At 36.2% G+C, this 23,814-nt stretch overlaps 1 protein-coding gene across 1 annotated transcript in view; it reads left to right on the forward strand.

Annotated features, from left to right (window-relative positions):
- Positions 1-23,814, forward strand: part of ctnnd2a (catenin (cadherin-associated protein), delta 2a) — a 236,376-nt gene that overhangs the window by 180,328 nt on the left and 32,234 nt on the right. Inside the window, exons 15-19 of the mRNA XM_087789092.1 lie at positions 3,319-3,505; positions 8,674-8,791; positions 13,995-14,177; positions 17,429-17,602; positions 19,884-20,034. Coding sequence (XP_087645218.1) covers positions 3,319-3,505; positions 8,674-8,791; positions 13,995-14,177; positions 17,429-17,602; positions 19,884-20,034 — 813 coding nt within the window. The remainder of the gene's footprint in view (positions 1-3,318; positions 3,506-8,673; positions 8,792-13,994; positions 14,178-17,428; positions 17,603-19,883; positions 20,035-23,814) is intronic.

Here is a 23,814-nt window from a genome sequence, read left to right on the forward strand (position 1 = left end):
AATAAAAAGTATCAACTTATGTGTGGTGAACGTGGTTTTCACACTGATGGAATTTATCTGGACTAATTCAATCCTTTGGTTACGTTGACAGTGACGAGAAAAACTTTGGTGGTTCTATGAATAACAATGAGCCAGTTGTTAAATACAAATCTGGATTAGGTAATCTGTTTTACTTTTATGGCGTTTAAAAATACATTTGCATTGGATTGTATCACCCTGATCACCAAATCTAGATAATAAGTGTTCGGAATGGATCATGATATGACAATTTTGGCTTCCAGAAATGTAAAGATCAACATATTGTGGTGTCACTTTTGGTTTCTTTTGTATCGTTTTTTCGACAAAACGCAAAAAAAAAACATAAAAATCGACTCTTCTCTTTATATTGTATGACCTGTAATGAGAACCTACGTAGACTCTTGATTTATAAACATTTATCTGAGGAACCAACAAGTAAAGAAATGACATTTTAAAAAATGGCAACATTTCAAAACAAAATAATGAATGTTATAAACTATTTCAAAAATGTATATTATACAGTAATGCAGGTCAGAAATATTTAGTATATACTTTGTATTTGCTATGAAATAACTTCACTATACTGCAATATTTGGCAACCTTTGTCTACTTTATCTACTTCATTAATGTAACATTTTTTTAAATCAAAATTTGATTGAAGGTTTATACATAACAGCAATTCAAATCGATGCTGATTATTAACAAAACAAACTGAAGGTTTGATCCCGATTAAAACTGGGATAACATTACATGATCAAATCTGATATCAGAACCGCCTTTTATTTAAAGAAAATATAACAGGATCACCTTTTGAACAATTAGCAACACGATTGATGATCGTAAAACTGTTAAAAGAACACATTTAAGTGTTTCTTAAAATCTGATCGTGAGTGCAGGATGTGATGTCATTATTAAGCGGCAGGTTGGACTCATAGCCTAAAGATGGCGAAGGTAGTCGTGGATGAAATGTCAATAAAAACATCTATTTTTTTTTTTTTTAGAGGTACCCAAGAGAGCTCCTCACAGCCAGCTGTGAAAATCATATTTAAAATCTACTTTTGGATTTGACATGATTTTATTTTTAGGTGAATGTATCTGTAACCCCTTTGGGAAAAGAGTCCATCGTGTTTCCATTATGTAACTTATTGAGGAGACGATGCAGAATTAATTCCAGGTGTTTTGTCGGCATCTTGTTCTGTGAAAGTTTGTAAGAGGCGAAAAGAAAGATGTGAAGAGTGTCTTGAAATAAAAATGAGGGTAAATCTTAGCCACGAAGCAGCGAGTCTTTGCATCAGATGGTGTTGCACTGACAACACAAAGCTGTTGCGTGAGAAAGAAAGAATAAGAATCATCTGTAAATGTTGCCGCGAGGGAGACTTATTTCCAATTTACAGAGTGCGGGAACTTCTAAATCCATATTTTTATTTATTCTGAACCCCTACAGGGCTCTGTGTACCCACGTCCCCAAGGTTTGGTAAACAATCTCACATCAGGTACAAGCCTTTTTTCAAAGGTTGGATTCCCTCGCTAACCAAGACACGAGCTTGTTCACCCGTCTATTTCTGACACACAAACCCAAGGGATTTCCTGTTGTTTGACGGGGTTGATACATATGAGCAATATAGATTTTCATCTTCACTTCATGTGAAGTTATTATAATTGAATTCGGTGCTAGAGTCACACAAGACAATGAGTCACATATGTTGCGTGACTCTCGCTGAGTCTCCGTCAATCACCACCTTTAGCTTTTTTCCTTCCCGCCAGATTTCTAGTCTAGGACTTTTAATTTTCACCTTTTCTCTTTCATTTCATCACTTTTACAGTCATTAAACATCATGTGCGTGTGATATCACAGCTGACACAAGTTTGATGTTGAACGTGTGTTATTACTGTGTATAATAAGCTGTTGTATATATAATATATATATATATATATAATAAGTTGTCTAGCGAGCGCCCGTTGCTGTTTTGCGATCTGCGTTGTCTCGGGAAATTTGGCAGATGTAACAAAACAAAAGCAAATAATAACTTTCAATTATCACTGAGGTTTTCTCCTGTCTTATCAACTGTGATCAAACACAAACATTCAACATGTGGCCGTAGAATTGTTGTCTCTCTCATGCTTGACATGCACTTGTAACTTTTTGTTGGAAACTTTAGAATCATTTATTCATGTCTTTCTGTATGTATTTATTGCATTGATGTATGTATTTGATTTTATTTACGTTTTTATTCCATCCATCCATCCTTTCATCCGTCCATCCATCTATCCATCAGTCCATCAAACCATCTATCCATCAATCCATCCATCAATCCATCTATCCATCTTTCCATCCATCCATCTTTCTTTAAATCTATCCATCTTTACATCTATCCATCTTTACATCTATACATCTTTACATCCATCCATCCATCCATCCATCCATCCATCCATCCATCCATCCATCCATCCATCCATCTTTCCATCCATCCATCTTTCCATCAATCCATCCATCTTTTCATCCATCCATCCATCTATCTTTCCATTAATCCATCCATCTATCTTTCCATCCATCCATCCATCTTTCCATCCATCCATCCATCCATCTTTCCATCAATCCATCTATTTTTCCATCCATCCATCCATCTATCTTTCCATCAATCCATCCATCTATCTTTCCATCCATCCATCCATCTTTCCATCCATCCATCCATCATCCATCATCCATCTATCCATTTAACCGTCCATCCATCTGACCATCAATCCATCCATCCATCTTTCCATCTATCCATCCATCCATCTTTCCATCTATCATCCATCTTTCCATCCATACATCCATCTATCATCTATCCATCTTTCCATCTTTCCATCCATCCATCCATCCATCCATCCATCCATCCATCCATCCATCCATCCATCCATCCATCCATCCATCCATCCATCCATCCATCCATCCATCCATCCATCCATCCATCCATCCAAAGGTAAAAGAAAAATAAAACCTGCAAAATAAATATATGATCCAATGATTTAAGTAAATGGTTCAAATGACAATTTGATTTAAACACATTTGAATGTATTTCTTTAGGACTAAATATCCAAACATGTGAAAATGAGTTCATGAGGAAAATGACAAAATGTATGACTAATTTGCTCCTAATCGTTCCTAATACGATTGAAACTCGTATTACGTAACTCACAACACTTTGTTTAGTAGTTTTGACATGTTTTCTTATCATTTTCAAGTTTCAAATAACCCTTAAAATAAATAAATTGGGGTAAATTAGGTCCATGTTTATTTCTGTTGTGTTTGTGTCGCAGGTGTGCTGTGGAATCTCTCCTCATGCGACGCTCTGAAGATGCCGATCATCCAGGACGCCCTCGCTGTCCTGACCAACAGCGTCATCATTCCTCACTCCAACTGGGACTCCTCCCCCAATCACCATGACGACCGCAAGCTACACCTCCACACTTCCCAGGTGCTGCGCAACGCCACCGGTTGCCTGAGGTAACTTCTCTCGCCAAAGTCTACCTCGGTTGAACTTGTTAATTTGTTACTTCAATACATGTATTTGTTAAACATGTTCCTCTTTTAAGCAAAAACTGTAACACAAAACACTAAAACACTTTTTTTTTTAACAGTTTAGCTGTTTATTTTATCTAAATACAGTGAGATATATTTACAAGTAATATTATAAATTATGTAAACAGAAAGTAATACATTAGTATATTATAGTCTAGACTTGATAATTATTCTCTAAAACTGAATTTTAAATATTACACAATGTATGTGTAGTTAAAAAACAAGTTTAAAGGCTATTTAAAAGTGCAATATTTACTTGTTTTTTTTAAGCAGTTAGAACTGTTTGGTGTGGTTTGATGGTACGACAATAATAACAACAATATTTATCTTAAATACGTTTAATAACGTTTACTTAAAGCTATTGCACTTCAATATTGCAACAAAATTCACCTTTTAGTAGCAGGTTATGTATGTTTTTTCTGTGTATAGTTGATAAATAAGAGACGCTACTTCATGTTTTCCTAGAATAATGTTGTTTTTTTCCCAACAACATCATTAATCAAGGGAGCAGTGAAGAAAGTTCTGAGGTTAAAAGGAAACAGACTGAATAAGATTCAATATATATATAAAAATAAAATTTAGATCAATAAAGTTTAACCTTACCTTATAAAAATAAAAGTGTTTGGTAGAGGGAAAATAAGAAAACAAACCTGATTTTAAGTGTTTTAAATATGTCGCTTAAGTGAAAAGCCATTTTATGATTTTAATTTATTGATAAACAATAACTATAAAGTTGTTTTTGTAGCTAAGTGGAACTAAACCTCACATTTAGGCTCATTGAACAACACTGCGAAGTTAAATCCACTTGTTAGCAAACAATGATTTATGGACTCGTCGGATTAACAAGAGGTCGACATGGTTAGTGGGAGAAAGAAAACGTCCACCTCGTGTGTGCTCTCAACACACCGGTGAATTAAACTCGTACCCTGCTCTCCTTTAGCAAAAGCTCTTTTCATGTTGTTTACCGTTGCATATCTTTGACTATTGAGCGTTTCCACAAAAGAAATCCAAGGCTATTAGAATATTCCCCAAACAGGTTTTGTACACATGCTCAGCAATTTTATGTGTGAGGTGTTTAGAGGGAAAAAGTCCCGACAAAAGACAGATTGTTGTGGCGTTCAGGAGTCATTTAAATGAGAATGCCAGCTGCTGATTGGACTTCTTTAAAATATCAAAGGTGGCGAAAATATGTTCTGGTCGGAAACTAAAGTTATTCAGGAAATAACTCTCTCTCTCCCTCCCTCTCTCTCTCTCTCTCTCTCTCTCTCTCTCTCTCTCTTTTATTCTCTCCTTCACTCTCTGTCTTACAGATTTACTGTGGCAAACCTAATTAAATATAACTATGACTAATTTTGATGTATTTTTAACACATTTATTTTGCATTACCAAACAGATTGAAGAGAGAATATATTGTTGCACATGTTTTAATGAGACTACAAATACTTTTATGTCACTTGGATTTTTTTTTTACAATTGTGTATAGACATTACCATATAAGTCCAATTAATTAATGATTGTGAATTAAAAACGGAAGTGCTGCCGGTACTGATCCCTGAGGCATTTGGCAACAGCAAAGCACACAAACACACAAAGTCAAAATGATATTTATCTTTTTTTTATTATTATTAATGTCTAAAAAGTGTTTAGAAAAAAAGGTGCAATTTTTTCTGAAGTAACATAAGTCTGTGACTCTTGACACGTCAAGACAAGCGTTTCAGTAAAGTTCACTCAAAAATAAACCTGTAAACTAGAGAAAGAAATACTAAAACACAAACTTTATTTTTATTTTTACTGTTTTTAATCTAAATTATTGCCCCTGAGTAGAATGCTGAGAAACCGGTCCGCGGTGCAAAAAAAAGGTCTGGGACCCCTGTTCTAAGTAACCAGACTTAGAAATTTTAAATTTTAGATTAAAAAGATTTGTTTATTGAACCAATACAGCACTGCCTAGGTCAAGGTGACCCGAGGACCGAAAACAAATGTGTTTGAGGTATCCCTTGTGTTGTCTCTAAATCAAGGTGGACGACCTCCCTGGTTACTAGAAACATGTATGCAGTGGTGGAGGTTGTTCACCTTGACCCAGAGACAACACAAGGGATACCACAAATACATGCGTTTTCGGGCCTCAGGGTCACCTTGACCCTGAGATAACACTTGGGTTAAAAAGTCTTGAAAGCCATTATTTTAATGCATCTAAAATTAGGCTTTAATTGTCATTATATCATGTCTTAAATCAAAGGTCTTAAAGTGAGAGGATTTATGAGATAAGGCAAAGGGTTAAAAAACAGCTTCTTGATAATAAATGGAAATAAAAAGGCAAGAATCAGGATGATGAGAAAGGTGGTCATAATGTTATCCCTGATTTATTTGTTTAACTAAATGCCTCCATATAATTTTTCCGATTTAAATAAATTGTGTGACCAAAGGTACTCGGGTACAACAGCCTTTATTGTTGAAAAGAGTAATCATCTGCTTTAAGGTCGACTCTGAGAGAAACTAAAATACTGAAATAGAACGGATATCTAAAAAAGCTGTGTGAGGCAGCAGACATTGTGCCTTAATTAATTCCCTTGTTCACAGTTTTTGGTAATAATCGTGGGAAATAGAAAATCCTACAGTTGGGAATTTTACTACATTATTATCCAAGATGTTTCTCAATCCGCCTGGACTGGAGTACAAACCATATCCAAACATATATATATATACAGTATATATATATATATATATCGATACTTGATGTGTATCTTCAGATGCTCATCTAATTATGTTTCTTCTTTTTTACCACAGTTCCCCTGCTTCATTCTTCCCTTTTCCCATTTGTTGTCGCCAATGACTCCCAATTGTGTTTTGCATTGCGCTCTATGTGTGGTTTCTTGAAAAGTTTGCTGCAACTTTACCAATCAAGGTTAATGGTTACCATTATTTTGTTCGGCTTCCTAAAAAGTTATGGAGATACTGCTTTTACATTTTGGAAGAAATTAAATCCATTTTGTAAGATTTTCAAGGAGATGTCCATCTTAACAGATTCACCATGATTTAGCAGCGTATTGAAATAGTAACAGCGAAGTCTTTCGTCGTGTTGAACTTAAGCGTAGACATCGTGATACATAAAGCACATGGGAATTTCTTCAACCTCACATCACTTTGAGTGGGTGGTGATGCACAATCTTTACTAGAGTTTCTCAGTTTACCATAAAATGCAACCTATGCCGGAAAATTGACACTTCGTAACTCGTTTCTTCTCGGTCGATTCTTCACACTGACTTGAGAGGGAACTCTGTCTCTGCTTAGTGTGTTTTTCATTGAGTTTATTTTTGTCCATTAGCATTCAGGGCCTGAGACTATGACTTGACCTTTCCCGTGATGCAGAGAGCGCCGTGTCGTTTTCCCGATTCCTCCCGTCGTTATCTGACTTTTGCTTTCCTTTTCATAATAAAGATTGATCTCATAAAAGCAGCGTACAAGTCTTGAAAGACTCTCTTTCACACTTTCACTCACCTTCACGTGAGTCTTCCTTCACAAACTCGACGTATAAAGAAACTCTATACAAACCTCAGCTTCATGGCCATGTATTCACTCAAATCAATTTCATGACTGAAGATTCCCGTTTTAGATACCGTCACCTTTAACCCGTCTGTGCTCAAGTCATACAGCTCACACAATGAAGCACCACTAGTCACTATTAATTACTGTAAACACATCATAGCTTAAACAAAAAAAAATGTAGTCAATACTAGAGCTCATGTTGACTCTTAAGTCTTTGGCATAGCAAACCTGTATTGTGGTATTATTTACCAAAATAACGACCAATTTATATGCAGGATCGATGCAGAGCACTATTGTAGCTCGACATTTAGGGTCAGAAATTGCTACATGCTAAACGTTTCCGGTGACCGATATTTACGTATGAAGAGTGAAAGTTCCTCAACAAACAAAGTGTTTCCAGAAATCATCGCCATCAAGCTGAGGCAAGGATCTGATAAGCCCAGAAACCACAATAATTATTTTATTTATTTGAATCGCACATAAACATTACTTAACCCTTGTGATATCCCAGGGTCAAGATGAAGCTCATAAACAAACGTCTTTGTGGTATCCCTTGTGTTGTGTCTGGGTCAAGGTAAACAACCTCCACCACTGCATATGTATTTATGGAAGCCAGGGAGGTCGTTTGTATTAAGCCGACGGGTCACCATGACCAAGAGGCAACGCATTTTAACTTTTGCACTAACCTAAGACTTCTCACCTAGCAAAACTTTATAGAAACAAATTAAATTTCAGCATTGATATCTGGTATTGAAGCCAACATTGAAAGTCTCAAATGTCCCCTCTCCCATCATGCATTTGTCAATCAACATGACAAGTTATATTAATATCGACTGACTTATTTTTTAAAGAACATTTTGTCCAAAAAAGTCAACACATTTTCTCCTGAAAAGCAACATTTTTCTCCTCTCTGAAACCCCAAATAAAACCCAAACCAAATACAACATACGTCACATTCTGCTTCTTTCTCCACCAACAAACTGCTCATAGCCTCTACTTTCCGTCCAGGTCTTGACTCATGCTGAGAGCATTAATTTCAAGTGCCAGAAGTATTTTATAAATTGACAGCAAGATTTACATGTAAGTGGCGGTTTTCATGTGAAGTGCATTGAAATGACTTAAAGGATCATTTAGTCTATTAAGCTACAGCTTCAACCTCCACCGCGCTTCATTACGATTCAACAGCTCTGGGGCTTTAATGGCAAACGCTAAAAAGAATAAAACAATATTGTCAAATATCCATTAGGAGTGTGTCAGTGGAGTTCAGAACTGTCTGCTTTTTCCTTAGTTTTTTTCTTTTTTTTTAGGTTGGGGAGGGGGTTTTTCACTTTGGATTCAAGTCAAGTGCTTCAAATTGAAGCGAGGCTTCTGGGCATGGATTGAGCTGTATCCAGAATTTAAATTCTCCCCTCTTTCAATTGTTTAGCTTAAGGAGAGCTGCCAAGTTTCCTGGTGTGTGTCTTTTTCCTGCGTTTCCCTCTTCCCCGACACTTCCCTTCCCTCAACTGACTACTATGTGTGTGTGTGTGTGTGTGTTTTTCTTCCAGGAACGTGAGCTCAGCAGGTGAGGAGGCGAGACGACGGATGAGGGAGTGCGACGGCCTGACAGATGCTCTTCTTTACGTCATCCAAACCTCTCTGGGCAGCAATGAAATTGACAGCAAGGTGTGTGTGTGCGGCGCTTGTTATGGCTGTGTGTGTTTATATAATGTCCATGTGTCGGAAAACAGCGTGTTCTGACACACTATTGGAAAAATCATGTTTTCTCATGGAAATCCGATTATGCCATAAAACATTTTTTTTACTTTTCATGAAGTTGTTACCGCTGCGAAAAAATTCTGTTGGTATATTTAACAAATGGAATGATGAATTCCTAGTTTAAGATTCCATAGCTCGAGTTTTTGAGCTTTAAAGGAGCTAGCAGTGGATCATGAAAAGTACTTAAAGCACACTTGAATGCTGGTCCTGGAAACTAACTCACCAGGCGGGGGAGCTGGATGAACCAGCTGTAATACAGTGGGAGGACAAGTGGTCACTTAACTGTCAAATCCTAACAAAACCCACTAGACGTTTCATATAGTACTATACAAGGGAAGAGATAAACAGATCCCAGCCAATCACAGCGAGCGACAGTGGCGAGGAAAAGCTGAAACCTCGAGCAGAACCAGACTTGTCAATGACACCCAGATGAGTTTTCTGTTTACTCGACCAATGAAACGACTAACAAAGTAAAGAATACTGTCCTTTTCGTGGACATTTATAGGTGTTTAAGTACAGTTTAGTTTGGTTTTACTTTGGTTTTTTAAGTATTTATTATTTAAAGAGTGATATTTAAGTAGGTAAGTAAGTAATATTTATTTATATAGCGCTTTTCGAGACCAGGGTCACAAAGCGCTTAGACAATCAAAACAATACTCAAAAAAGTACATACTTTAAAGATCACGATAATACTGAGAACAACACAGGAGTTCGAGAAATTCAAGGAAAAGCCTGAACAAATAGAAACGTCTTAAGATGTTTCTTAAAGGAGTCAGTAGATCCATCAAGCGCAAAGAGAGAGGAAGATCGTTCCAAAGCTTAGGAGCAACAGCCTGAAAAGATTTCTCTCCTCTGGTCCTGAACCGTGTGTGTGGAACCATAAGTAGATTCTGATCCACAGACCTCAGAGCCCGAGCTGGGGTGTAAGGCTGGATCATATCAGTGATGTAAGGAGGAGCCTGACCATGAATAGCTCTGAAAGTAAGAACCAGAATTTTAAAGTTGATCCTGAAAGAAACTGGAAGCCAGTGAAGAGTTTTAAGGATCGGAGAAATGTGAGTTCTTCTACTTGAGCGGGTCAGAATTCTCGCTGCAAAGTTCTGAATCAACTGCAGACGAGACAGCTCCTTCTTGTTAAGACATGAAAACAAACTGTTGCAATAGTCCAGACGAGAAGAAACAAACGCATGGATTACAATTAAATTGAAGTCCTTGCAAAGTCTGTTCGATTATTTCTCAGTATTTTCCCGCGGTGAGGTCGTCTTCCTTTCTTAAAGAATGGACGACGCAGCAGCGTGCGAGTGTGGAACAGTTGATGCCACACAAACAATGTCGTGGGTGGCTGACTTCTCAAGGTCTCACATCTGCCCAGATTTTTCTTTCTGGCTTCCTTTAATCACTTTTTATCCGCCCACCTCAATTCTGTATGTGGGAGCGCACAAAGGACTTTCATACCTTGATTACACGGCCGATTAAAAAGGTGAACAGAAGAAGTGTCGCAAACATTAGTGTTAATGATCGTATAGTCCCAACATGACTCCACATATATTGATGCAACAGCACTTTCTGTCATCGCAGTTTATGCTGTGTGTGATACTTTTCCATGGATAACATTGAGTTTGTATATCGGATAAGGAAACTAAAGATTGTTGTGTTCTTAAAAGTCATTTAATGAAACAAACTTTTATTCAGTTGTATTATTCGTTTAATGTGATTTTAAAAAACTAAAGGAAGAAAAAAAAACATAAGTAACAATTTTGAAGAATTTGATGAAGATACAAACAAATATTTTTTTTGCAATGACGTCTATAAAAAAAATGTATATATACATTTTTTATGTTACTTTATTTAAAGGGTATGTTTATTAAATCCTTAAACAACCAGAGGTGATACATATACACATGATTGTAATGCACTGTATAAAAAAATCAGTTTTACTTATCAAAGAAAACTTTGGTAATATATATATTTTATTTTTTAATTATTATTATTTATCTTTGAAGTTAAATAATATCATTTGTATATGTATTTCCTATAGTTGTTTTAGATTTTTTAGGGTTTAATAAACATGCTCTTTAAATAAACTAAGATAAGGAAAAAGAAAACAATTATGTCTAGAAGAATACAGACATATGGTTAATATGTTTATATAGTTAAAGTTACATTTTGACATAAGTAAGTAAGTAAGTAATATTTATTTATATAGCGCTTTTCGAGACCAGGGTCACAAAGCGCTTAGACAATCAAAACAACATAATTCATATAATAGAAAACAGATGTTCTGTCATTTTTTTGTCATGCTTGTTGTGAGGTTAGGACTAGAGCTGGACCCAAGTGCTGATGCAAACAACCAGACAACAGACCAAAAGAAATCACAATAGTTAAATTTAAAAAATAAAAACAAAGTTCAAGTGTCCATATCACAGTCCAGGGGAAACTAAAAGCACACCATGTCGGGCGGAGAACAAAGCTCGAGTGGACAGGGAGTGACGCTTATAATCTGACGCCTGTTGCTGCAGGAGAGCTGGCTTTAATCTCTGCTGCCGAGGTGGTGATTAGCTGTTTAGCCGCAGCCGCTGCGAGCAACAGGCGTCGTGGAACTCAGGGAACAGGATATGCAAACACAAGTTGCAAAATAAAACCATGAGATGAGACATGACATTTGTCTTTTGTTAACATTTGAATCCTTTAAAATAAGTAATTTTGCAAAGTTGATTGATTGCTATGCAGTAAAGTTGTCGACAATGACATATATTTAACACAGAATCTTCTGACTTGATACCTTTCTCTTTTTCCACCACACAAATCGATTAACTGCATTGACTTGAGTCATAATGTATCAAGATGGAATGTGAGTTAATTGTATCATAATCCATGTTTCAAAATTTGCATAGTATCTACATTCAAGATATATATATACTGATATAGATATAGATATACAGTAGTATATATAGATTTTAATATACCGTCTAATGTTAATTACGTTTTGTAGAATACAACATTTAAATAATCATTGTGTTTTATTCCAAACCAGCACAACTAAGAAATTGTCAAGAACAGTTTGATCAAGAACATTATAAGTAATACTGAACAAATACTAGTTATCGTATATCTAGTCATAACGGTAATATTTAGTGCAACAACATAAAAACAATGAGCATCTGAGCCACAGCTCTACACGGGGATGATGGAGAGAATTGTCTGCGATCGCCTTCAGCTTCCATCTCATTCTCCTCTTTGTTTCGACCTCGACACTGTCCAGCTGCGCCCCCGACACACAACCAGCTTCTGTCAACAGCTCCTCCACTTTCTCTGCGATGCCCGAAGAGAAACAAGGATATTAACATCCGACATGAGCGAAACGAATAACGTCAGCGGCACCTTCTGTGTCTCCGCGAAGGACAACATGTGAACACAGAAGAATTGTCTCCGTAAAAGTTAACGTCTTCGATGTAGAGAGGCTTTTTTCTTCTCATTTTCACAAGGAATGTGATGTGTGTGTTATTCACAAAGCATCATCCAGACAGACGATTGAAAGGGCGATGAAAGGGAAAGTCAGGATAAAGAAAAGCTGAGGACAAATGAACTCATCTTTTTTTTGAGGATGTAAAGAAATGAGTTTTTAGTTTGTCATTTAAATAGCTTGTAAATCATTCACAGCGTCAAATTAATCTCCACCATTGAAAAAATTTGACATGCCAATAATCTTTGCGTTATCTCAGGGTCAAGGTGACCCGATGTAATTGTTTTATCCCTTGTGTTGCCTCTGGTCCTTCGGGTCACCTTGACCCTGAGATAACACAAGGATTAACGCACCCCGGAACACAAGTTATGTTTTTATAATATAGTAAATATTGTACAAAATATGTTTAATTGTTGATGACTATTTATGACATCACACTATATGTTTTTTTATAATATAAAAAGATCTAGAAAGGTCATAATAAATAAATAAAACGGGTAAATGTGATTTGGTTAAAGGAGAAATACTGGAACTTTACAAAAATAAAACCAGTTTAAGACAATTATCACCACAGCTCATTAAAGGAACAAAGCAACAGGTTTTAAACATTATATATTATATTATTATTATTAAGTAAACGATCAGGAGTGAAAAATAATGTGTCGCACATTGAAATGTATTTTGAAGAACTTGCTCTCATGAAGCACTTTATATCAAGTTTAAATGTTTCAAATAGTTAAATAAATTAAATATTTAAAACCTGTTTAAAATATGTAAATTATAATCAATGGTTTTAAGCATCATTGGTGAAAAACCACTTCACTGCATCAAATGCATAAATTAAATAATGGACCAAATTGGCGTCGAGTCATGTGGTGGCATTTTACCTAAAAGCCTCCCAATTGTAAAGTGCTTGTTTTGCAGCTGACCTCTGACCTCACTGCGCAGGCACGTAAACTATGGTTCTATTAAAACCCTCGATTAGTCTCTGAACCGTGAGGGGTGGTGGGGGAAGAAGCAATGTACCACAGAGAAATAACAGATCGAAAGTCTGAAATGTCAGATGAAATTGGAAATCATATGTAAGTTCTCCTGCCCGTAATGGAATGGAAATCCTGACGCGACCGCGGCTCGTCGGAGTGAAACCTTGTTTTTGTTTGTTGCGTCTCGAGAGGCTGTTCAATTACAGTCCTGACTCGTTCTTGTGTAAACCAGCGGTCAGACAAAAGGAAGATTGATGATTTGTCTTTGTTAATTTCCACTCGGTTGCTCCGATCACTCCCTTTAGTCTGAGATATAAACACACAAGCATTATCACGGATTCACACACACGGTGGTTGTGCTTGTTTCTCTGAGCTCGGTGTCTAATGGGGTGTGATCCGATATATTTGGCATGTCATCATTTCTCATTTACCCAAGTTTCTTTTGATCTAATTTCAAAGTCAAAGACAACAAAACCCAGATCGAGGCAGAGACTCTCCCCTGACTGAACGGATGAATGTATAAAAAGCAACATTATAGGCCTTTTTTATTAACAATCCTTTACTTTCATGTTGTTCTTTCTCTTCAGTGGTTTAATAGAAACACTTTGAACGATTCCCCAGCGTCGTTTCAAACTGATGTAAACCCTTGCTTTTTGTTTTCCAGACGGTGGAGAACTGCGTTTGTATCTTGCGGAACTTGTCGTACCGCCTGGCCGCAGAGACGTCGCACGGCCAGCAGGTGGGGCTGGAGGAGCTGGACGGCTTGCTCTGCGACGCCAATGGACACGACGGAGAGAGTTCGGGATGCTGGGGAAAGAAGAAGAAGAAAAAGAAGGGAGCTGACCAGGTACAGGTTGAACTGTGGTAACAAATATAAACATTATATTTCACATTTTAAAAAAAGTGTTACAGGTTTTGAAATTTCACACAGAAATATAATCATGAACTAGCTTAGCCTAGCTTTATATTTATACTATTTACTGTGTTTAGCTTGAGCACGAACCAACGTAGCTTAACCAAAATGTTTTTACCGCCGTTTTTGGCACGTAAAACATGTGTTTCATTCTAAGCAAGAAATACTTTTGAATTTTCATACAATTTCTTTAATTGAAACATCGTGAAGTAACAATGTTAACGTTGACGACTGGCCTATAGAGGGCGCTGGGGCGCTGTCCTCCCGCCGCTTTTGCTGTGTTTTTTATTTCTTCTTCTTTTTATATTTGAATTTTTCTTCCTTATTTATTATTTTTTTAGTTTGAAAATGATGGTCAACAGTGATGATTTTTTTCTGTAGAACTCTTTCCACTGATAAACTATATTTGCATTGATTCACGTTTTGATTCTTAAGTCTCTTGACATTTTAACTTTACTTGAATTTTTTTTTTTTTACCGTGTATTTGTGATAAGTGGGTTAAAGTATCTCTGATGTTCTGGTGCAGAGGACAGGTTGTTTTCCTTTATGTTTTTAAATATTTTTGTCTATTCTGTACCATGTATGTCACGGTATAATTAAAATGTGTTTTAATTTGTATCTAAATAATGAGCACAATACACATTAATATTCATCATTGACTTTCAAAGTCTTGATTTCTACATGTTATTTAAGTTACAATTTTCCACTGATTCTATCAATGGTATACGCAAGAAAATGTACTATGTTAAGTGTGAATAACAACCGTGTTGCGTTCAAAGACACCTCGCAAATAGGGAACAAATAAGGATCTATTTGAAATATGGAAATTTAAAAGACATGATAGTCCTGTTGAAATTGAAGTTTAGTTTTAATGGAAATTCTCTAAAAATAAAAAATGATTTGATTTGAGTTTGACGATGTGATTAATTTATAGTAGATGTTTGCAGAGGAAAGAAAGATATGGTCGCTGCACCGAGCTCTGAAAACCAAATTCAAATGGTACATCATTGCAGTTTTGATGAAAAATGGCGCTCGACTATGTATAATACGTCTCCTCAGGGCTTCTCACTATGGATCACTGATGCATAATTTACGTTCCTGGCAATGTCATAAGTACAGCTGCGACTGAACTACCTGTTCCGACTCTCTGTAGATTTTTCCGGGAGTGTCTTGAACTCTGTACCAGGCTTGTTAAGATGGATGTTCCCTAAAAATGAATCCACCTTCAAGTGTCTGCTTCTGGATCAGAGTGAAATATCTTCTGAAAGTATTGAATCTAGGGAGAATTATGAACTGGCAAATGAACATTACACATTCTTATTTATGGAGGCTGTCTCCAGGCAACAGGAAGGGTTTCTCTCCTTTCACTTCCTCGGCACTCTTGGAAATATAGGAAGGCTTTGATTTTTGCGATCAGAGATGCTATCTATAGACAAAAAAAAAGAGACTCTGAAAATATGCGGTTTAATCTATGCTGTACTTGATTTAAATTTTAGGTCGAAAGAAACTTTTACTTTAAAAACAAAAATGAATTTGAGTTTGGATTTGCAATACGTGTATATAAAGCAAATTCTAATTCTAAATAAATAAGTATAATAGAAGATAAGGTTTTTAGTTTTTTTTTAGGTTTCAATCAAAAGCCATTCATTAATTATAAGTAAAGAAATAAACATGTGACATAAATGAGCATAAAATGTAAATATTTGGGATTTTTGATGATGTTTTCTAATATAATTCTTTTATTCCCAGATTTATACATAAAAGAAATGGCTTTTTACTCATTCTATGACTGAACTAGATTTTATTTTTATATATTTTCTTTAATGAAATTAAAAAAAAAAAGTGTTACACAGGTTATGCACTTTTAACACAAACACTTTTTTCTTCCATTCTTTAATCCACATTTGTATCTATATATCTACATTCAAAAAAAGAAGATAATAGCAAAAATATTATTTATAAACAAAATGAAAATAACCGTTCCTTTTACTTTCTGAAGAATCTCCTTTAGCTGATTATGTGACAATGAAAATGTGTCTCAAAGTAATGAGATGTGACTGAAATAAACCACAAACACCAGCTTTAAACGAGACATCCCTGAAGGGTGATAATGAAAACTGAAGCTGGAGAGTCAAGTGCAAAAGAGGGGAAAAGGTAATAAAACAACGACCCGAGGAGAGAAACCTTCACGGTGCTACGTGGGCATGGGTTCGCGCTCCATGTCTGGTGGAAGTTTTTTGGGGACGTCACTCAAAGGTTTAAGCATCAAGGGATTTTGTTTTAGCGAGAAATAAAAGGGTAAGAAAGGCCTCCAGCTTTATTGCTCAAAGCAGAAGACGGAGTGAAATGCTCTCTCCGCCTCCCCTTTTTTTTCAGACTTTCTGCCCTTTTCCTCCACGTGCAAAATATTCTCTCCTGCGTCAGAGCAAGAGGGAGATTTACTCAATATATCGTGGAGTTTTTCTAATAAGTCGGGTTGTTTCTCAGAGGTGGAAAGACAGTTTTCTGTGATTTCTGTGATTTAAAAAGGAAAATATAGACTTTGGTTATTAATTAGATTTATTTGTTGACTTTAATCATGAAATAGTATTTTGTATTATTACCATTGTTTTGTTTTTTCAATCGTGAAGGGCGGACTCTTGTATTTGGACTAACTTAGAAATGAATAAAACACATAATGAGTATAACAAAAATCAGGTTGAAAGAAGCACAAAATGTTTTGTCCGCAATTAATTTACACAAATGAAAAATACATTTTGAGTTTCATTTTTTAGTCGCCTCAGAAGAAATGGGCTCATCTCAAGCAGGCTACCAAACGCTTTTTTTAACCCTTGTGTTATCTCAGGGTCAAGGTGACCCCAAGGCAAGAAAACAAATGTGTTTGAGGTATCCCTTGTGTTGTCTCTTAACGACCTCCACCACTGCTTATGTATTTATGGAAACCAAGGAGGTCGTTCAGCTTGACCCCGAGGTAACACAAGGGATACCACAAACCCTTTTTTTTCAGAGCTTCGGGGTCACTTTGACCCTGAGATAAAACAAGGGTTAAGGTTGATGTAGAATTATAGTGGATCAGTCACTTTAACTAACGTTTACCTATATACACATCTTTTTAAAGGTCCAGATTTCAAATGTTTAAGAAAAAGGAGACACTTTTTAACACGTTTCTGCTTCATCTTGTTTAGTGGGACGGCGTGGGTCCTTTCCCAGACACGGCCGAGCCCCCAAAAGGGGTTCAAATGCTCTGGCACCCCACCATCGTCAAGCCCTACCTGACCCTGCTGTCGGAGTGCTCCAACTCCGACACCCTGGAGGGAGCCGCCGGAGCTCTGCAGAACCTGGCGGCCGGCAGCTGGAAGGTAAGCCTGCAAAGTCATATTGTGGGAAAAACACATACTATAACCTTTTTTTTTATCTTCAATGCAATATGTTAATTTATGGTTTTCATTTCCAAATAATGGCACTTCTGCGCAGCGTCGGCTCATAACGACTGTCCATGATGAGTATTTATGATGTTCTTTGTTCTATGAATTAAAACTTCCACATTTTCCTTCCTTTTATTTTGGTAAATGCATTTAGAAATTGTAGGAAAATATTGTGTTTACAGGGTAAAGTGTTTCATTTATCAATGTTTTTTTAAAACGTTTTATTTACGCAGCAATTATTTAAATTAGATGGAGGAAGAATGTGATGAATGTGGCTTCTTGTGTTGAATTTCATGGTGGTTGTTCACAAAAGGGGTTTTCGAACAATACAAGTACAACAATCTTGTCATTATTTTCTCTTTCTGCGGAATTTGAATGAAACTATTACTTGTGGCATGTTTAAGAACAAAAACACAACCCACAAGAACACATTGTTCTTATGTTAGAAAGTTTTTTATGTATTTATATCAACTCAACAGTCTGGCCTTGTATGAATATCCGTAGGTAAGGATTCACTCTAGTGCAGCAGCATGAACCGAATATTATTTGCATCTTCTTTTCTTTTGGTTTATAAGAAATATTCTGCTCTAAAGTAAAGGAACAAATAGAAACACAGCCTCTGACTCTTTAAATAACTGAAGAATTACAGCCTGTTTCCAAGTTAACATGAGCAAATTGGATGAAGAGCAGATTTGAAAGTGTTTTTCAAAAATGAATTCTAGGAAAACAGTCATGAATATATCAGGGCTGCTGCAGTACAGTAAGAATTGTATACAACATATATCAGCAGTTTTCCACAGAATTAAAGAAAATTGTCTTTTGGAGAAAAAGGAACATGTGGAAATATGGCCGAAATACAAATATATTAGAAAGATGAATTAAAGTGTCTGGAATAAATATCAAAAGCAATATTTGTTGCTCAATTATGAGCGATTGGTATCTACGCATGTACAAATAAATCTGTCAACAACAAGATCTGGAGCTTCTAATCCGTGCGTTTGTGTCTTGTTTGGACTGTTGTAACAGTTTATTTTGGTGTCTTAACAAGAAGTAGGTGTCTCGCCTGCAGTTAATATTTAAGCCTCTTTGTGTTATTTAAATGCACACAGTGATGGGTGATGTATTCACTCAAGCTTTAATTATGATGAATAGAAAAGAACAAGTGAGTTCTACTTAAATAAATTATTTCACATTTTAAGCCAGTAAATTATTAATATCTAAAAGAAAAAATCTTAATTGTATTTCTATTAAAGGAACCCCATTGCTAGGATGTTATACAACAACAATGTCACATAGCAATGATTTATTTGACAAAAATAAATGGAAAAATCAGCAAATAAAGTTTCAGAAATAGACAAATTAAGTGTATGTATGTTACATATTCATTTGCATTAATAGTTGTATATATTTTTTATTGCTGCCAGTTTACATTAAAAGAAGGGAAGAGGTTCTTTTATAACAAAAGACACGTTATCGCCCTGTTATCATCAAATCAATGTTTTCTATTTAAGAAATGTATGGAAAAAAAGATGATATTCTACATAGTATGGGATGTTATATGGTGACAAAGGCAAACATTGAAAGAGGAGTCTTTCATCCAACATGTGAAATGAAAGAAAGCGATGAAATCGAGAGATGACAAAGGAGGGGAAAGTTGAAGGAATGGGCATCAGGTGGTTTTTTGAAAATCTCATTTTCTATTATGAAGCTTAACTGCATTGTTTGAGCCTGTGTCTGTGTGTGCTGCCTGGTGTACTAGCTGGTGAAGATAAATGATCATTTCTTCATCACAGAAATCCTCTTGCCAAATGTAGCCGTCCCCATTTCTCTAAATTGGTGCAGTTTTTTTTGTAATTTATAACGCTATCGTTCAAACAAATGGAATAAAAGAACATTTGTTATTACTTGAATCAGTTGTTGTTGGACATTTCCGGACTCTGAGCATTATCTGTTGGAAGAGTCCATTTAAGTGGATCGTGATAGCTGTTGAGGGATGTCGGAGTGGTCTCTGAGCTCAGACCTGCGCTCTCCAGTTCATATAACAGCTCTGAAATGCTTCATCCACTTTTATTTTTGACCCTGGACAACTCCCTCGTCACCTCTGAATTTGACCGAAACCACCCATGTGCAGGTGGAAAAATATAAAAAAGAAGAACCTGTTGATGAAGCTGTAGCATTTGATGTATCAGGTGAACTCACTGCTCCTCTCTTCCAGTGGTCGGTGTATATCCGGGCGGCCGTGCGTAAAGAGAAAGGCCTTCCCATCCTGGTGGAGTTGCTGAGGATAGACAACGACAAGGTGGTCTGTGCAGTGGCTACTGCCCTCCGAAACATGGCGCTGGACATCAGGAACAAAGAGCTCATCGGTGAGTTAAGGCTACAATTCGCTGCTTATTATCACGTTTATTATCGTGAGGTGAAATGGGGATCGGGTGTTTTGGGAAGTAGACCGGCCGTCACGGAGTTCAATGGTGTTGGAGATCTGTTACAGTTGGTTTGTGACTATAAATCATAGTTGTTTATTTGATTTATTATGCTTTTTTTGTAGCTTCAACACATTAAATAAGCATTGTTGCTATTCATTCTGAATATTCTAGTTCAGTTTTGTCATGTTTAAATGTATCTTTATCTTTAGACTTAGATTGTATCATCTTGTTCTTTCTCTTTATTTCTCTTTGTTCTTGTTCTTATTTTATTTTGATTTTTTTTTTTTATGAAAAATTGCTGTATTTGCTGTGGCTATTGGAAAAAAACAATTTCCCTCAGGAGACCTCCTGAGGGATCAATAAAGTTCTACCTTACCTAACCTTATCCAAGTGGTCAGTGAAAGAAAAGAAACATATCATTTACATTTTAAAGACTGTCAGCAATCAGAGACTGAATTTGGAAAATTGAATTAAATCCTAAAATCTACAATCTACATGCAACACTAATTGAATGATTCATTCTATACACTAGCAGTGAACCAAAACTATTTTTGCTAGTAACATATAACATTTGACTATAATAATATGAATTATCCTAATAACAATAATAGATAATAATGACTATAATTATAATGTTTCTGTGAGTCAGTGAATGGCAGCACATCCGTTGGAGTTTTTTCAAGCGAAGGCATGTCAGACATATGGAAGAGGCGGCCCTTGACACGGCTGAGAGACGCGCTAAAAATAACTGTGTTCAGGATTTGTTTTTCTCAAACTTTGCCAGCAAAACTTCCCATATTCCTGTGTGCAAGTTTGAGGATAATGATGATTATTTATATACAACTTCATCTATAGATGCATGGATATGTTCACAGTTTATATGAAGGTGTATAATATATATACAGTATATTTATTAGTCATTGCTATAGAATCTTGATACATGGATTATTATACAATGAACTCGTAATAGGAAAGAATGTGTGTGTACGTGGTTGTCTGTCTTAGTGTGTCTTGCGACTGACTGGCATCCTGTCCAGGGTGTCCCCCGCTTCTCGCACCAAAGAAACTGGTACAGGCTCCACCCCCCCGTCACACCCATAAGAGATCAAAGGGCACAGAAAATTAATAAATGAACATTACGAGTCCATGCAAATGCAGTGGATCTGCTGTATTTGTGTGTTGGAAAAGAAGAAAGAGAAATGCATCAATTCAGAACATTCTTTGTTAATATTTCAATCTGGCAACTTCAGCGCATAGCAATCCATCAACTTTGCAAAATTATTTCGCTATTTAAAACTATTCAATGTGTATTTCATCTTTTATTTTTACTAATCACATTGTTCAGTGTCCTGGAAGCTGACTGGCTTAGTGAAGTTGAACCAATAACCTATTGCAACATTCTCATACCACTCGTCTGCATCTCATCTACATAGTCTTGCTCTGCAGTCTGGTTTATTCAAGGTGTTTTCTGTTGAAATGTGAATTTATTTTAAGCTCTACCATAACAAGCCCAGTTTCTCTGCCATCTTCTCCTGTTTGTTTGAAACTTGGAGTAAAAAGATGCACAGAGAGAGAGAGAAAATAGATTAGTACTCAAGCATAATCACGTAGAATCTGTACGTTGTTGTGTCAACTCGTGAGGGTTGAGATGAAAACATGAGTTGATGTGCCGCGCTTTCCTTGATGTAAATGCTTTAAATTAAACATATACTATTGCGATGGTTCAGGCACTGTCTGTTAAATTATTTAATCAAATGTGTTTATATGTTGCCTGAGATAATAAGGGCTGAGTGAGTTCACGTCTCTGTGGTGGTTTCTTATGCTAAATAATGAGGGCAGGGTGTTAGTTTTTTTTTTAGGAGAGAGTGCTGCTGAAATCTGCGGAAGCTCAAAACAAAATAAACCTTTGCAAAGATCAGTAAGATCCAGAGATTTCAGATGAACACACGTGAAACTATTTTGCTTTGTGTGTGAAGCATGATGTCACATCTTTTCTATCATGGTTATCTCTAATTATCGCAGCTTCTCATGGGCTCTCTGGTTGCTATGGGAACCATGAATCCCTCACGCCGAGGAAGGGTTTTCTGGTTCTTTCTCTTTGTTTCGCTGCTTTTTTGTGTTCATTGGAATCAACTGATTTTCGTCGGAATTTGGTACGTTAGGAATTGTTTAATAGGTAAATGGTTTGGTAACTTGTTAAAGATCTGGTTCTAGGACTCTATTTATTATATACTTTAATTTTCCCATCAGATCATTAATTTAATCCCTCGAAATAAATTGAAATAAAATAAAGGCTTTATTGTTTTGTTACTAATGTTAAAAAACAACGTATTATTTATGTATTGATTTTATCTTTAATCCACAATATACCATGCTACCATATTCCTTTGTGTATTTTTATTTTGGCTGGACGGCCACCAAAAGCAGTCACTGTGTATCTTGCGGCCCCTAGGGAGTATAAATTGCCCAGGTTTGTTATGTGTTCTCATCCCAATAAGCTTTTCCAGCATTATAAGGATTCATTGAAATAAATCTAATCAAATTATTGATCATTTTAATCATTTACATTGCCGTATATACCAGTTTAAATCAATTGTTTTTGTTTAACTATACACGTGCGTTTCATGACAATTTGGAAAAGCTGAAGTGAAAGCACGAAAAAGAGACGCTGGCTGATTAATTAAAGTAATTACCTAGAAATGTAACTGGAAAAAATTAATGGTGAATTTGTTTTCCATTCTCAATTGACTTCATGCTTGACTTATTCGTTTAATTTGCTTTCAATGTGATTAGGCCTCTTTGTGTTATTTAAAATGCAGACAGTGATGGGTGATGTGTGTGAGTGGAGACAGACATTTTTAACACTGAATGTTCAACAATTAGGGTTTTCTGAGCCTTTTATTTCCCATAATCCTTTTTAAATTAGTTAATTCTATATCATTTTTATTTTTCATAAGAGGGATGAAGTTTAAAGTATTTTCGTTGTGCTAAATATCTGTCAAATTATATGACCAGAACATCAATGACACTAGATCTTGTTTTTTCAGCACAGAGGTTTGTATAAAAGCCTGTTCTGATGATGGATAACGAAGGAGCCTCAAGAAAATGTGATAATGGATTGAAGATTAGAGTAAAAAAAAAGGAAATGTATAGATGGTTGATGGCTGGATGGATAGCAAGATGGATGTGTGACGGATGATGGGCCTTTTGTGCCTGAATGTATCGAGAAAGACAACAATGACGATAGGTGTTACCAGAGAGGATAAGTGAGGAGAGGGAAGGTGTAGGACTGGATGAGATGCTGTTGCAACCTCTGATGATAAATGCAGAATGACACAGAAGAAATGATGAATGTGTTGAATGCATAGACTGGTCACACATGTAAGACGATGGTATGATATTGTGTTTGTAAGTGGATTGATAGTTGGATGTATAGATCAATATTTGGATAAATGGACGCATGGATGGATACATCGATGGATAGATGTATGGATGGATGCTTGGGATCGAAAATTGGATGGATTGATAGATGCAAAGATGTATGGATGCTTGGATTGATGAATGGATGGATCAATACATGGATGGATGGATGCTTAGATGGACGGATGCTTGAATGGATGGATGTATGCGTGGTTCGATAAATGAATGGATCTATAGATGCATGGGTCGATATAGGCCTGGATCAATATATAGATGGCTGGACACTTAGATGGATAGATG

Source organism: Callionymus lyra, chromosome 4 (genome assembly GCF_982586985.1).
Source record: "Callionymus lyra chromosome 4, fCalLyr1.hap1.1, whole genome shotgun sequence".
NCBI lineage: Eukaryota > Metazoa > Chordata > Actinopteri > Syngnathiformes > Callionymidae > Callionymus > Callionymus lyra.